Here is a 17473-nt window from a genome sequence, read left to right on the forward strand (position 1 = left end):
ATTGAGTTGACACGATTATAATACTAGGTATTTTGAGTTGGATTAGGGTTAACTCATTGACGCAATACGAACACGATAATGGTCACTCCTATTATTCCAAAGAGTGTAATAAATGTGTTTGATTAGAATCGAGAAACAAATGACACAAAAATCAGCTAACAGCTACCCGCAACATAAAATAAGAACAACTAACCTTAACCTTAGCCAGAATTTCGCACAGAATATAATGAAATCACACCCATCGCCTTGATGCACTGTTTGCAAGATTGTGACAACCTCAAAAGTCAGCTATATGAGTAATGATTTAATAAGCTTCTCATCATCTTAATTAGGGAATTAAAGATATATATATATATGTATCTTAATTTCTCACTGATGCATTAATGGTTTAGGTCAGATGTTAATAATGAATTTAAACTTATCTGTAAGCTTAGGTTTTTAGTTCAATTGGTTCCGTGACATGGTATCATAACCTCTTAAACTCTAAGTGACTAAGAGTTCGGATCTTGACAACCACATTTATTGATTTAATTTCAACACATGGTGAGATGGGTCTGTGTCGTACATGCTTCATGCACGGTGTGAATTTGTGTGCGGGGTATGTAAGATATTAATATGAATTGGACCTTAAATATAAGCTTAGGGATGGTTTGATTTACCTATTGTTTGTTGTTTGCTGTTGGAAAAAATTAATTTTGTAAAAGACTACTTTTGAGGTGTAAAAGGCAAACATGTGGTCACTAAACAAACACCTAAAACTCTCATTTTGAAGTAAAAAGATAAACGTGAGTATGAAAATGAGTAACCAAACTTTTAGTTCAATCAGTCTCATAACCGTTTACAGCACTATTAGCAACATATCTAGAAAAATGTTGGTATTAACCTTCTGACTTATTACAGGTGACCTGTAAATACGGTACACAATCGAGACTAATTCGATTGAGTTGACACGATTATAATACTAGGTATTTTGAGTTGGATTAGGGTTAACTCATTGACGCAACACGAACACGATAATGGTCACTCCTATTATTCCAAAGAGAGTAATAAATGTGTTTGGTTAGAATCGAGAAACAAATGACACAAAAATCAGCTAACAGCTACTCGCAACATAAAATAAGAACAACTAACCTTAACCTTAACCTGAAAAGTTTTTAGTTTTAGAATAAAAAACAAACCGACCCTTGATGTTATAAAATGATAAATAGAACGTATGATTGATGGATGCTTCTGCAATTTGTATTAATTAAGTTCTGACCATGGAGGCTATTCTGCAGTATATAAATGGTTGTAGAAGATGATACAGATACACACACAAAAAAAAATGATAATCACCAGAGTAATGAGGGTAATAATTGTTTTGTTATTTGTTGGATATATCCTTATTTGGTTTTTGCTTCCAACAAAGCAATACAAAAACAACTGGACTCCAACCTTAGAGACCGATCTCGAGTCCACATATTTTCAGTCACAAGGTTAATGTTTTTTCAATATTTAATATATTAATTACTCCCTCCGTTCCATAATATTTGTCTCTCTAGAGAAATTTATTTGTTCCATAATGTTTGATGTTTTGATTCAATTAATACAAGAGTAACAAAATCTTTTAGTTAACATTAATTACATTTCTTAATTCTTGTCGTGCAGGAAGAAATCTTCTTCTATTTTCATTCCCTGTGATGTTGATAGCTGTTTGTGGATCTGTTTATCTCCATTTTCAGAAGAAACAAGCAAGAATAACCACTTCCACAATTAGGTTATCTTTGTTTTTAATTAATCAATCAATCAATCAATCAGTACGAGTTCTAATTAATCTAATTAGAAATCGTATACATGTGTGCAGCGGTGGTTTGTCGTTTTGGAGACGGCCAGTCGTGGTATTGAATCCTCTAGGGATTGTAACAGCAGTGGAGCTTGCTTTTTCAGCTATGTTTATTGTACTCTTGATCTGGTCTCTTGCTAATTACGTTTATGTCAGTTTTGGTAATCTTCATATGAACCATGGGATCAAAGTGGAAGTGTGAGTACTCCCGTTTAATTACTTCTTTAATCATAAGATTACTCCGCCCAATTCCGTCGCTAACTAAGCATAACATTTTCGTCACTAACTTGTTATGTCAGAGACAAATTCAACCGTAAAACAAATAAAAAAATGTTTACTGACAGAATTTCGCCCAACTCCGTAGCTAAACTCTTGTCGCTAAATTTGTTATGACAGAGTTGTGAGAAATTCAATAGTAAAACAAATTAAAAAAATTAATAACAAAACATGGTGCTAACAATTATATTGAATCTGTTAATTTCCGCACAATTGAAAGATACAGATTTATGACCTTTTTATAAGCTTATAATGCAACAAAAATGGAGATTTTAAACTAACAAACTAAAGACCTAGTAAAACCGAACTTAGTCAAAAACAAACTTTGAATCAGAGAATCCAAATCTCAACAAAATGTTTATGCACTGAGCCTCCAAGTTCATGATTTCTGGTTCTGCTACTATTATTTCGGGAGTATAGTAAAATTTCTCGGACTAATTTGGGGTTGTACATGTATATATATAGGTGGCAATCAAAGTTCAGAAGTGTATCGCTTAGACTGGGATACATTGGGAATATAACCTGGGCATTTCTCTTCTTTCCAGTAACTAGAGGATCTCCAATTTTGGGTATTTTTGGACTGACATCTGAATCAAGTATCAAGTATCATATTTGGCTAGGTCATATCTCCATGGTTCTTTTCTCTGCACATACCATAGGTTTTATTACATACTATGCAATGACTCATCAAATGGCTGAGGTACGTAGTATTATTGTTTCGTTCTCTCCAAATTATTCTAAAATTTTGATCTTTATTTAGTTTTTCTTGATCGAGTTAAAGAATTTTTGGATGGTTTCTTTGGCAGATGATAGAATGGAGTCAAACATACGTGTCAAATGTAGCGGGAGAGATAGCAATCGTATTTGCATTGGGAATGTGGGTGACGAGTTTTTACTCGACTAGGCGTAAGAAGTTTGAAGTATTCTTCTACACACACCATTTGTACATTGTCTACATAATCTTCTATGCTTTACATGTTGGAGCTGCCTATTTCTGTATGGTTCTTCCTGGAATCTTCCTCTTCCTCATTGATCGATACTTAAGATTCTTACAATCTATGCAACATGCTAGATTACTTTCAGCTCGACTCTTGCCATCTGGAACTCTCGAGCTCAACTTCTCTAAGCATCCAGGTAATTAACTAATTCATTAATTCCAATCCAACCATAAACCTTTACGGGGTGTTTGTTAATTAGAAGGAATATAGGAAAATGGATAGGGATAAAAAAAACACGAAATAAGTTATCCCGTGTTTGTTTGGGAGATAGAAGTGTGAGACAGATGAGGGATAAGCCTCTTATCCCTCAAATTCTATATCCAAGAAGGGGGTGGTATAACGAGGTGGGATAAGCTCCTGCGATTTTAATAGGATGGAAAAGTCCATCTTATCCCTATCACTATCCTTATCCCACATACTAAACATAGTAAAATATGAAATTTTTATCCCTATCACTATCCTTATCCCACATACTAAACATATTAGAGGTGGGATAAGCTCCTGCGATTTTAATAGGATGGAAAAGTCCATCTTATCCCTATCACTATCCTTATCCCACATACTAAACATAGTAAAATATGAAATTTTTAACGTAGTTTAAATAAGGTTAAAATAGTAAAATATATTATTTTTATCCCTATCACTATCCTTATCCCACATACTAAACATTGAATAATAATTCTCGACTATCATATTTTTATTTTTATCCCAACCATTTATCTTTATCTCTATCCCAACTTTTATCCTTATTCCTATCCCAATAGAATATCACTTGTTGTTTTTAGTAGCAAGTTGCGCTAATTTTACTCGTAATATTTGAAAGTTGAATCGATTCTAAATCATTATTAGCAAAGCACTTTACCTTGTTATAAATTTCGTCATCATTCATCAATAGCGGATCAAAGACATGCATGTGAAATTTTTTTATACGGTGTAGACGTGTATATTTTTTTTCAAACTTTAATAAAAAAGATACATATGTGTAGACGTGTTTTTGACATGTTACTGATTAATGATATTATGAAGCACGAATGAAGTAGAAACAACGAAATTATGGGATGTGTAGAGTATACGTATAATTATAATTAGGGGTAAAATATCCAACAAACATAGTGGTGTGATTGTGGTCCTGTTTGGTAAAGAGTTTTTTGGGGTAAAATTAGAGGTTTGAGCCGTTTTAGAAGTTTTGACTAGTCAAGCCTCTAATAGCGGTCTTTAACGAAAAGATGTTAAACTAATTTTGGACAAGCTTTCATCTCTTTTGAAAGATATTTTTACCCCTAATTACTACCCTTTAACTTCAAATAAATGTCTTACCATGCCCTTATTTGTCATTTTACACAAACAACTATTAACAAACATCGAATTTTTATTAAACAAGTTTTTATAATTAGCCAACAGCTAACAGCTATTTGCCAAACACAACATGTACCGTTTATGGTGTTTGGGATAAAACGCTCTTATCTACCAACATCGAAGATATTTTTATATCTCATCCCTAGTTTATTATAATATCCGAAAATTTCCAAGTTAGAGTAATTTTAATTCTAAATTGCAATATATAAAGCAAAGCTGGGTTCAAGCATAGACAAAATCATAAATAGAGAAGAGGGCAATTGCCCCCCATTAATTATTTTGAGAGAAAAAATTAACTTTTATTATTAAATTTAATTGCTCTATATTGCCCCCTTAATTTTGGACTTTGTCCACTTCTTAAAATTTTATTTTTCTATAAATTTTAGGGATGTCAAGTTAATGTTGTGTTTGTATGGTATCAATTATATCATGCTAGTTTCAAACGAGTGAACCCTAATCCAACCTAAAAAAAATCGTATTATAATCGTATCAACCTAATTAAGATCAGTTTCGTGTCGTATTTTCGAATCACGTGTAATTTTACTATGTACCTATGTTAATAGTTATATTTAACCATGACTATCTTTTCATATAATGTATTTGTAATATGATCTGAGATTTAATTAATATTTGTTTGGACAGGGTTGCATTACAATCCGACGAGCATAATGTTTTTGAATGTTCCAAGCATTTCAAAGCTGCAATGGCACCCTTTTACTGTTAGTTCAAACAGTGAGATGGAGTCAGATGTTGTTAGTGTAGTCATCAAAAGAGAAGGAAGTTGGTCTCAAAAACTCTTCAATCAAATTTCTTCTTCGGTTCAGCATTTTCAGATCTCTGTTGAAGGACCCTATGGACCCAATTCATCTCATTTTTTAAGGTCCATTTCTTCTCTTTTCCTTATCAAACCCTAAATAAATAAATAATACTAATAATAAAGTTTGTCATCTTCTCTATAAAATGTCAACATTAAATATAACCCTTAATTTGTGTGTATTATAAGTAATGGAAGTTGATTGATATTAAGAATTAATATATACATGTGACTAGGGTACAAACGAGATCACAAACTATTTGAACTCGGCTCGGTGAAAGCTCGATCAAAACTCGGCTCGATAGGGTTCGACTCGAGTTTGGATCGGCTCGAGCACTAACGAATTGAGTCTGAGCTTTCTCAGGTTCGGCTGGAAAGCTCGCGAGCAGGCTTGATTATTTTTAATTTCTATATATATATATATATATATTTCATTGTTTAGTTTTTATTACCATTTACAACTCAAATAAGATTCAACCCATACAAAAAAAAAGCGTAGACATTTGAATCGTTAGCGAGACAATTAGGTTTTGATAAGGAATAAAATACATTACAAAGTTTAATATATATGTCATTGTTTGAAATTTTTTTCCGAGCTTGTGTTTTCCGATCACAAGTACTATATACTGTTCTAGAATCTCGACAATAACATGATTGTTTTACTTTATAAATATTTTAAACTCATCTAAAGTATGCTACTTTTCTATTTTTTATATTACTTATTCTATGCATAAATGATGAATTTGGTTAAAACTCGTTAGAAGCTCAGCTCGGCCAGATTCGGTCAAAGCTCGATTCGAGAAGGCTCGGCTCGAGATATTAACGAGCCAATACCGAGTCTACCTAGGATTCGGCTCGGTTACACCACTATATGTGACACCAATTCATAAGTTGGGTGTATTACTAATAATTAATATAAGATCTATGATATCGGTGTTTACAAACTATATACATATTTTTTTATTATTATTATTTTGAAACAGGCATGAGTTACTGGTGATGATTAGTGGGGGCAGCGGTATCGCTTCATTCATCTCCATAATCCGGGAGATAATTTTCGAAAGCAGAAAACCAAACAGGAAGGTTCCACGTGTCCTACTGATTTGTGCATTTAAGAAGGCTGCTGATATTGCTATGTTAGACCTCTTGCTTCCTATGAATGTCTCCGATTCACAGATATTGAACCAAGTTGAGCTACAAATTGAAGCTTATATCACTAAAGATCAAGAACAACCATCCTTTACAGACAACACTAAAACCGAAACAAAATGGTTCAAGCCACACCCGAAAGACTCACCCGTAACTTCACCTCTTGGACCCAACAATTGGCTATGGTTTGCTGCAATAATTGCATCATCATTTCTCATGTTCCTCCTCTTATTAGCCATCATTAATCGCTACTACATTTACCCAATTGATAAAAACACTAATAAGATTTACCATTACTCCTTTTTTGTAATCTGGGATATGTTTTTAGGGTGTGCTTCTATTGTCATCCTATCTAGTGTTGTTTTCCTTTGGCGTAAGAAACAAAATGTAAACGCAATTGCGCAACAAATTCAGAACTTTGAAATGGAAATGGAAATGGAAACTCCCGCTGAGGTCGAAAGCCTTCCTCGCCAGTCGCTTGTCGAAACAACCAATTTTGGTGCTCGACCAGATCTCAAAGGTAAGTTCTTAGATGCTGACATGTATCAGAGATTCATATAAGATCTATAATTGGGCTTTAACTATGATCTTAAGCTTTTAGTTCAATTGGTTCTATGACATTAAATTATAATAAACGTGACTATGCAGGAATTTTGTTGGGATGCAAAGGATCAGATGATGTTGGAGTGTTAGCAAGTGGGCCAAGGACTTTAAGACATGAAGTTGCAAAAATATGTTCTTCTGGTTTGGCAGATAATCTCTATTTTGAATCCATTAGCTTTAGCTGGTGATCTATCGACGAATGACGAGATGAATTTGGTTATTCACTATTAGCTGATGATGGATATATATACTTTCTATTATTGTAAATGAAATATAGATATTGTTGTGTGTTGTGGCTAATACGAGAACATAAATGTACGAAAGCTAAGCGACAGGTTTAGTTGGATAATAATAAGTTCTCATCACTTTGTTTGGATAGTCTGTAATTAACCCAAACAAAAGAGTCTACAAAGCTAGGCGTTTTAGCCTTTAGGGAAAATATGCATATGTAAAATATATATTGACAATGTGAAAAATCAGTAATTGATTTTTGAATAAATAATTTAAACTTTATGATGTTTGATTAAATGCTAGTAGGTTATTGTATTTTTGGAATTTTAAAGTTCATGATAAGAAAGAGAGAGAGGAGTGGAATGGAGAGGTAGAGAGAGAGAATAGGCATGAAGGAGAGATAAAATGAGTCTAAGAAAATGGATGGATCTCACTTTTCTTAAAGGATGAGTTAAATTGGTATGCGGCAGGTTGACTATGGTTCGCCATTCATTTTTGGCGGCTCTACACTTAAGTTGAAGGTCACCCATAAAGTGAGGTGGTTTTGTGTGCAAAAATGAAGGTTATATACCAAGATGTGATATGGGGTAAAGGTTGTATCATACGTATAAACCTATTTTCAGTCATTTTGTATCCTATTTTCATCTAGTTAGATTACGAATTTGGAAAACCTTAAGGAAACAAACTTATATATATATATATATATATATCCAAAACAAGAAACCAAAATAAAACTCAAACCATATTATAAAACAAATCAAAATTGTTGGATGTTTTAATCCATGTCTCTAATGTTTTCTTAACTTTCCTATAAAAACAAGGGTAATTAATTTATTAGTCCCTATATTTTGACAAAACACATTGTTTAGTCCATGTATTTTTAAAAACACATGGTAAGGTCCATAACCTTTTTCTCAGTGAACTATTTAGTCCTTCCGTCTGTTTGTTAGATTTTTTATCGTTTATAACTTCGAAAATGACTAAATTATCCTTTACTATTTACCTTCAAACTTCAGAAGAGGAAATCCAATTTAGAAGAAGAAGCTATTTGTATGGAGAACAATAAAAAGAACAGACCCAATGCTTACGAACTTGAACGATTAAGAAGAAAATCAAGAAGAATAACACTTAAAGTTGATTTCAGATGCATTAGAATTTAAAAGAAAGGAAAATAAAGGAAAAGAAGAATGCAAATCCAAATTGACTAACAGAATCTTCATGAGAGTCTAACGGTAGGGACTAAACAGTTCACCGAGAAAAACGTTAGGGACTAAACAGTTCACCGAGAAAAACGTTAGGGACTTTACCGTGTGTTTTTGAAAATACAGGGACTAAACAGTGTGTTTTGTCAAAATATAGGGACTAATAAATTAATTACCCTAAAAACAAACTAATTAAGTTTAAACCTAAACATTCTTCATTTTGGCATCCACCTTCCTAATATGCTTCCTCTTATCCCCTTATTGTTTGGAGCCTTCTCTCTATGGTGAATCCCTAGAAACTAAGTAGCGGTGGTTACCTCCTCAATGATGGTGGCGCTCTTTTAAAGCGACAATTGATCTCTTATGGAAGATTCATCCAGCCCAAGTCTATCCCCTTTTCTTCTCACTCATTCACTCACTAGATTATTAATGCTCCGGAATTTAGATTTGGTTGGTATCAAGGTTATATCATTAGATGGGGGTGAGTGTTCTTTGTTGCTCCACATATAATCAAGTACTTAAATTGCTTGGGTTCAATATTGAATTAAATTTTGATCCTACTTAATATGAAGAAATTCGAGGTGAGATTGAGATGTTGCAATAATGTAACCATCCAAATGTTGTTCGATATTTGGGAAGATACCAATAGGAAGGGTATCTCTAGGTATGAACTCAATTTTTTTTTTTTATCATTCTTATTACTTTTAGGTTAATTGTTAGGACCAAAAGCATACTAGAGATCTAGATTGACAAAATGAAAATTTTAAAAAGTTATTCCCTTAAACCATGGATCACGTTATATCTGTTAACTCATAAATTAAAACCTATCAAGAAGTTCAATCGTGCTTACCTCTTGAACTGATCTACAGTTGTACGAAGTGATCCTCTAAAATAACAATCATGTTGTAATAAATAAGCGAGCATCCAAAATAGGAGTGCCTCCATTGGTGATCCATACGAACGCGAACAGATGAGCGGTGTGAGAAAAATCTCACAAAAATCAGCTAGGGTAAGAAATTAGTGTTTGGAATATTTATGTCTCACATAAATGTCTTGGCTGAAATTTATGCCCGTATGGGATATATTAAGTGTTTTTCTTTTCCTTAGTTTGAGTCCTAATCGAATTAGGAGTTAGTATTCTAATCAGGTAAGTAATTCCTAATTCCTAATTACTATATATACTAGGACAACTCCCTCGCGTTGCTTCGGATATTTGAAAGAGATAATTTATACTTAGAACAAAATTAATAAGAAGAATAAAAAAATATAATAACATAACATAATTTAAAGAATTATCTAGGAATATATCATGTTAAAAATTAAGAAACATGATGGCTAAATATAATAGTTGTGAAAGTTATCATCAAACCTAACATATAGTTCCATTTGAAGACATTTTTAAAAGTCTTATGCACAATATGAGATGATGCTTTGAAAACCTTTTTAAGCTACAAACATAACTCAATAAAAAGAATATTCAATTTGTAATATGGTGAGAGAGTAGGTAAAATTCAAATTTGAATAACAAATAGAGATAAATTAATCTTTCACCATAGTTAGCCAGGTTAAATTGGAAAGCAATCAATCATTTTCATCCCATCGTTAACTCATTGTACACGTACTTTAATCCAATTGATTCAATCAAAACAAATTTGACAAAGACAAATCAATATCATTTGTGCTTAAATCCCTTGTTGGATCGTTATGCTTATTCTTCTTCGACCTTGAAATATGCAAAATTTATAAGGTCTGTATTTATTTGAATACTTTAAAAGGTTTAAATTTATTATAAGAAATAATTTTATACATTTTCTGGATGTGATCAATTATTTATCTACGTTTGTTAAAGAAAAAAATGACTAAATTGGAAAAATAAAATTGCTAAAAATAGAAGAGAAAAAAAAAGACTCACGTGATTGACCATCTCTCAGTGAGGCCAACTCACGTGGTATTTGTCGTTATGCAATATCAAATGGTAATTTAATTTATGTGCATACTACAAAATTACTTACTCCTAATAATTAAAAAATTATTTAAAAAAAATATTAATAATTGTTTGGCTCTTTCGTGGGAAATTACGGACGTGCCAGATAATTATAGTATTATCAAACTATGGAATGAAATTGAGTGCGCTTTCTAACTTCTACGTAACAAACGATTGTAAAGAATAAAGAGACCAAAAATTCCTAAAAGATTCGATTATCAAAACGATACCGACCCTACAGAAATGATTGAACAACAAATAAAATAAAAAATGTACTGGGAAATGAATGAACTTTGGATCTGAAAATTAAATCTAAGGGAACAATTGAGAATTGTAAAAGATGCTGAAGTCTAAGGATAATTTGCTAGAGTTTTTGCTTGGGTCTCTTGAGTTGTTGAGTTGGCGAGTTGGGCGTTGTCATCGTGATTTCTTCCTTTTATAGACGTTGGAAGTAACTTCATGTTTCTTTCCACTAATCCACGTTCTCCACCACATTGAGTAACCGCTCCACTTTGACTTCCACGATGAAATTGATTATGACACTTTCTACATTTCCTGCATTCTAATTGGCTCACAAAATACACGTTAAAATATTAAATAACCTTCTGATTTCCCTTTTAATTTACCTTATGTTTCCTCTAAGGTTCACCTTAGGAAATTGGTTTCCCCTAAGATTCACTCTTAAAAAATCTATTTAGACGTAAGTTAGGCCAATTAATATATTAAGGCCTAATACACAAATAACCCCCTGAACTTGTCTAAATGTTACAACTGCCCCCCTCAACTTTCAATTGTAACAACTTACCCCTTAAACTTGTCCAATTGTAAAACATAACCCCAAATTGGAAATTTTTTTACCCCGTATTTGAAGCAACCGTAAAAAAGTTTCCCCGGATTCGTATCACGCCAAAGATCTGATTATCATATTCCACGAGCGTTGCATATTTTGTATTTCACGTGTTTCTTCAATTGCAGTCCATGTTAGCAATTTGGGGTTGTGTTTTACAATTGGACAAGTTGAAGGGGTAAGTTGTTACAATTGGACAAGTTTAAGGGGTAAGTTGTTACAATTGAAAGTTGGAGGGGGCAGTTGCAACATTTGGACAAGTTCAGGGGGTTATTTGTGCATTAAGCCATATATTAACAATATATAAGTGCCAAAAAATCAAATTATGGTGCAAACAATAATTAATTAATATGTGTCTCTCATTAATATTTGGGCGTCCACCCACTGCAGCAGTCTCCATTCATTTCTATTGGGTAAATTACACTCATGGCCACTGAACTTCAATTCTTAACAGTATGACCACTGAACTTTATATTTTTTTAACACCGGTGGCCACTCAACACCTCAAAAATCGTTGACGGCCTCAAAATAAAAAATTCGAAGAGTTAATGATATTCTAAGAAACTTTAATTCTTGAAATTTTTTGTTTTGAGGTCATTTAGGTGTTGTTTGGTTAGAAAAGAGAAAGTAAATTTTTAGAGAGAGAAAGCTCAAAAAAGTGTGGTTTCATAGTAAATGTCGTTCTGAACAACTTTAATTCTTGAATATTTTCATTTTGAGGAGTTAGTTAAAATTGAGTGGTCACCGATGTTAAAAAAGTCTAAAGTTCAGTGGTCATATCGTTAAGAATTCAAGTTCAATGACCATAATGTTAAAATGGGTAAATTTCAGTGGCCATAGATGTAATTTACCCTATTTCTATACATTTCTCCCTTCCAAAGAAGCTAGTCGTTTTTGAAGTAGATAGATGGTCAATTTGTCAAAATTATAAGGATATAAAATTTCTAAATTGATTGCATTTTACTGTTGATATCCCACTTCTCTTTTAATTCTATAGAATATATATATATATATATATATAAACATTATCATTTATACAATAAATAATATATGTTAATCGAATTAATATATATGATATGATTTATTCATTCATTCTAATTAAAACACTATATGCATATAATATTAGTTATAATTAATTACAAGCTATATTGTAATTAGGGAAAAGTGCAAAAATAAACCAAATGGTTATACCAATTTTCAATCATAAATCATATGGTTTAAAAATTTGCAAACATGTACCTCGTCTTCAATCCGTTAGCAATGACAGACAAATCGTGAAATCTCGTTATCTGGTGATCACATGGCAAAGAACTCATGTGACTGCCAAGGGCATTATGATAGGGACGTTTTACCCCTATCTTTTTTGAAGATTTACGGTTTATTTTCAAGGATAATAATTACGTTTAGTACTTAAATTTACAAACATTTCAATAAATAAATGAGTAGAATATGCACTTGCACTTAATTTTATCATATATTAATAAATTAGCTCTAGTAATAGTGTTTTACAGGCCATGGGAATCAAAAGGGATCAAGAAATTATCAAAGAATAACTCAACACCGTGTGAAACGAAGGAAAAATGACCTTGCAGCAGGTGACACGCCGTGTCACCCAGTCAACACGGCGTGTCAAGTCAATGTCGTGTCGACTCTCCTTTTTCGGATCAAGATGTCAATCAACTCCGCATCGGTCAAAAAGTCAATACGACGTGTTGACCACATGACACGCCGTGTCAAGTTGCAAAATTGGGCAGAAAATTCGTAACATCAGGTGACATGGCGTGTTGACCATGTGACACGCTGTGTCAAAGTGCAAAAACGGGCAGAGACTTTTTCATATCAGGTGACACGACGTGTTGACCCTAGGACATGCCGTGTCGAATTGAAAAAAGAAACGAACAGTTCTCGCATCAGGTGACACGGCGTGTCATACCCCTGACACGTTGTGTCACCCAGATTCTGATTTCTATTTCCTTGTGTGAAAGAGATTCAAGACAATTGTAATTACAATTATACCCTAGGTCTGAGTTTTTGTATAAATAAGGGTGCTTGGCACTCATTTAGACATTCAGAATTCATGTAATAAAAACTCTATCACCTTGAGAGCTTGTGTATTCCTTCTATCACGCCGTCGAAGTTCTGTTCCATCCGCATCCACCAAGCTCGAGAGTTTCACCTCCAAGTCCTAAGAGACGACTTTGAGTCCGGTTAGCTAGTTCTAAGGGTCGATTCTTCTTCCCTTTCTACTTGTTAATTAGCTTGTACTCTTTCTATGTACTAGGCTTGGTTGTATTCCGTATTTACGCGTTCCATATTTATAATATATGATTTACAATTTTGGTTTCACTATACGTGTTATTATTTATTGCTTGTTTTGATACTTATAATTGATTATTGTGTAGGTCGCTTACGAGCTCCGAAGTCCACTAGGATTCACATAGGTATTGCCTTACGGGAGTTGACAATCCAGAAATCGTAGGAATTGACGAGCCACGGAACTTACGGGCCTAGTTTTTGATCCTAAGAATTAGAGTCGCCTTAAGGGGAAATCACGACCCTAGAACCTCACGGAGTTGTTCGGTCTATAGATAGTCCGTCTTCGCAAGAGTAAATTATTAATCGTATATGTTTCAAGTTGTTTGCCATATGTTATAACTTATCACTACCCGTAACACTTCATTAGAGTTTGAGTTACATAAGTCTGTTTCACCATAGTTTAGGAGTAGTTTTTAGTTGTCACCAAACTCAAGTCTAAAGTATTCACCGCTTAGATAACGTATAGAGTCGAGTAGTTTAATATTTGTGGTTATAAATCCCGTGGATTCGATACCTGGTCTTAACCGGATTTATTACTTGATACGACGGGGTATACTTGCCCCTATGTAGCGTCTAATAGAGTTAAAGCACGTAGAAAGATCTTAACCGTAACACACACCATAACTTACCGCTCTACTAGAGGTGCTCATCACATTATTATCTAGATAAATTGAAGGTGGTAATTGAAAAGTCTTCTTCTCTCTCATTTTGCAACTAAAACGTCATCCCTACCCATTTTTCCTCTTCACAACCTTCTTTTTCATCTCCGATCAAACGAAATAAGACCAGTAAAAGGAAATCAAAAGTCGAAATTCATCCTCTCCACAAGTTTGTGAACGAAGTAGTCCTTTTTTATAAAGAACAAGCCATAACAACAACTGGTTCTAGTCTAGCAAAAACGGGCGAAGAAGTGTATCTTCCATGCCTTACAATGTATAAAATCGGACTCCTCAATTAGATTTTCTTCTCATTTCTTTTTTTCACTTCTTTTGATTCTTTAACCAGAGACGTTGAATTTCATAGTTTTGCATGTACAAAAGAAGGGGATTCGCAAAGTGAGGAAATGTTGTGTATGTAAAACTGGGTTATTTGGAGATAGTTACGAGTTGTGATCATATTTTTGTTTATTCTTGTTTGAAGTATTGTTTCATAACTATTAATGGTTGATTATTGAGAAGAATTTGTTGTTTGAAGTATTAGTAGTTGAAAGCTGAGGAGAAATCGTATTTGAAAGGATTGCTCTGGTTTATGTGAAATTGTTGTTTGAAGTATTATATTAGTTTCTGACTTTTTATTTGCTCTGCTATGGAAATGTGAGTAGTTCAAATTGTTCTTTTGGTATAGGTAAAACTGGGTTATTTGGAGATAGTTATGAGTTGTGATCATGTTTATTGTTCACTCTTATTTGAGTTGTGATCATGGTTATTTGGAGATAATGGTCAAAAGATGATTAGAAATTGTTGTTTGAAGTATAGGTTGTGAAAATGTCCGACTTCGTGAAGTTAGTCATTCATCATGGAGGCGATTGGATGATTACAGAAGAATACATGGTGTCTACTGGTGGTCAAACCAAGATAATTAAGGAGATAGATGTGGATTACATGTCTCTGTTTTAATTACAAGACATTAGCTTTGGAGGCTATGTGCATACATGTCAGATTTGGTACAAGATATAGGGATTGTGCGGGAGTATATGGTATGAGGATATATTGAATGACAAGGATGTGTTCAACATGATTACCTACGTACAATAAGCCATATAAGACATTTGAATTGTAATTTAAAGAGATAGTTCCTGTTGCGATTCATAATACACAGCAAGCTACACAGCCAACTCCACAATCGCCTCCTTATACACAACCATCACCATAATCAGAGCCATAATCACCTCATGTCACATACCTGTCTACTAAGCCAGTGCCACAAACACATCAAAATACATAACCATCTCCTCAGCCACCTCCACAAACACATCAATCTCCTCAGCTACCTCCACAAACATAACCATCCCCTTAACTAAACACAGAAACACACCAAACAGATGTAAGCACTAATGATGATGATTCAAACGATGAATATTATGATTATAGGAGGGATGTGGTTGAGAGTACTGACAATATTGATGTTGACTTTGAGCTAAGTGAGAAGTTTGAAGATTATAAGGGAAGTGATGACGATATCTTCCCAAGTATGAGGGGAAATGCAGATGATGAAGGGTTACCCCGACAAGATAGAAGAGATGAAGGGAATTCAGTACCCTAACATGAACTAAATGAAGAAGACTTACACGAAGATTGAATTAAGTATATTTATAGTTCAAGATTAGGAGCTAACCCTTTTCACAAAGCGTCGTTACTAAAGTCAAAGCATTACAGTTCATAGTTCAATATTACAATGATGATTATATAAGTCTGAGGATTAGTTATATCATATATACCAACAAAAAACAAAATGATGGATTTATATATGTCGCATACATATAACACATTTTCGATTGAATTAAGAATGCAAGTGGCTTTGATACCATTATTAGGTTTCGTCAGATCATAATAACACAACATAAGCAAATAGCACCGAAAATCAAATACATTATCCATGCATTTAATTAAATCGAAAGGAAAGATAAGATTACTAACCTTAGCTGAAGTGCAGATTCGAGTTTGTAAGTCGGAGAAAAGATTGGATCCTATGTTACTTGTCAGACAGATGAACGCCCTTTACTAGAGGTGTCAAAATGGGTCATGATCCATTTAATGACCCATTTAACCCATATAATAAATAAGTTGGGTTTATCCATTTATAAGCTAGGTCATAAACAGGTCGACCCATCTAATCTATATAATAAATGAGTTGGGTCGCGATTTAGTTGGGTAGATCCATTAACCCATTTAATAATTTGTGAAAAACGAATAAAAAAATAAAAAAAATGAAAAGCGAGAAACCGTGAAAACTTGAAAAACGGAAACATGAAAAATGGAAAAACAAAAAAAATATGAAAAACGAAAAAAAAAATCTTGGATTTGGTAGACATAATGAAAGATAATATGTACAACCTAATCCCAATTCAAATTAATAATACTAAATTCTTGCTTTTATTTATAATAAAACTTTAAGCTGATAAAATCAAATTTTCTTTCTTTTTACTAATTCTATTTTATTGCAAACATATCAATCAACCGATTGTAGTACATATAGTAATCTAATATTATTTAAATCACTCATTTGAATAGACATACCAACACTTATATAATATATTCATTTGAATAGACATACCAACACTTATATAATATATTAATTTATTGGGTTCAAAAGTAACATTTTATTGTGATTTGCATAGAGAATAATAACTAAAGTAATTTTGACACTTCTTTGATACCTTAAAGATATATATTTAACATAAAAAAAATTATAAGAAGTTGAGTCTACAGAAGGTGGCAGAAGACACGGGGTGCCAACGCACCCCAGCCGTCAAGAACCATCCATTGTACCATTGTCTTTGTTCACATTTTCATTTTTTAAAATATTTTTTTCCGTTTTTCCATTTTTCTGCTTTTCCGTTTTTATTATTTCTATTATTTTTTTCTAATTTTTAATTATATTTAGAAAAGAAATTCATACAGAGGCGGAAAATAAAAAACTACGTGAAACGAAATGAAGGTCGCTTCCACATGTTATCTCTGATCAGACCAAAATAGAAGTCTGGGGCTGTGTTCCACCAAACTATCTCGGGCTGCAGACGACCATAGTTTGCTAATTTATCCGCTATTTGATTCCCTTCTAGGAAGATGTGAGAAACCATAATACTGAGGCTCGACAGCAAGTCTAAACAGTCTAACCAGTCACCGTGGAGCATCTAAGATACCCTCCTCGAACAA

General features: G+C 33.2%; 1 protein-coding gene across 1 annotated transcript; it reads left to right on the plus strand.

Annotated features, from left to right (window-relative positions):
* Positions 1-1342: 1342 nt before the first annotated feature.
* LOC136217458 (ferric reduction oxidase 4-like) lies at positions 1343-15860 on the plus strand. The gene is made up of 9 exons (XM_066004057.1): positions 1343-1475; positions 1648-1756; positions 1844-2020; positions 2564-2798; positions 2905-3232; positions 5095-5332; positions 6250-6935; positions 7064-7202; positions 15689-15860. Exons 1-9 carry the CDS (start codon positions 1343-1345, stop codon positions 15858-15860), a joined length of 2217 nt encoding a protein of 738 aa, XP_065860129.1.
* Positions 15861-17473: the final 1613 nt, after the last annotated feature.

The sequence above is a fragment of the Euphorbia lathyris genome, chromosome 2 (assembly GCF_963576675.1).
Source record: "Euphorbia lathyris chromosome 2, ddEupLath1.1, whole genome shotgun sequence".
Lineage (NCBI taxonomy): Eukaryota > Viridiplantae > Streptophyta > Magnoliopsida > Malpighiales > Euphorbiaceae > Euphorbia > Euphorbia lathyris.

Bases quoted from the DNA above. Each gene is read 5' to 3' on its own strand.
- LOC136217458 (XM_066004057.1), top strand. From the start codon at position 1,343: ATGAGGGTAATAATTGTTTTGTTATTTGTTGGATATATCCTTATTTGG. The intron at 2,021-2,563 runs GTGAGTACTCCC...GTATATATATAG, and splicing joins CATGGGATCAAAGTGGAAGT to GTGGCAATCAAAGTTCAGAA. The intron at 6,936-7,063 runs GTAAGTTCTTAG...GTGACTATGCAG, and splicing joins TGCTCGACCAGATCTCAAAG to GAATTTTGTTGGGATGCAAA.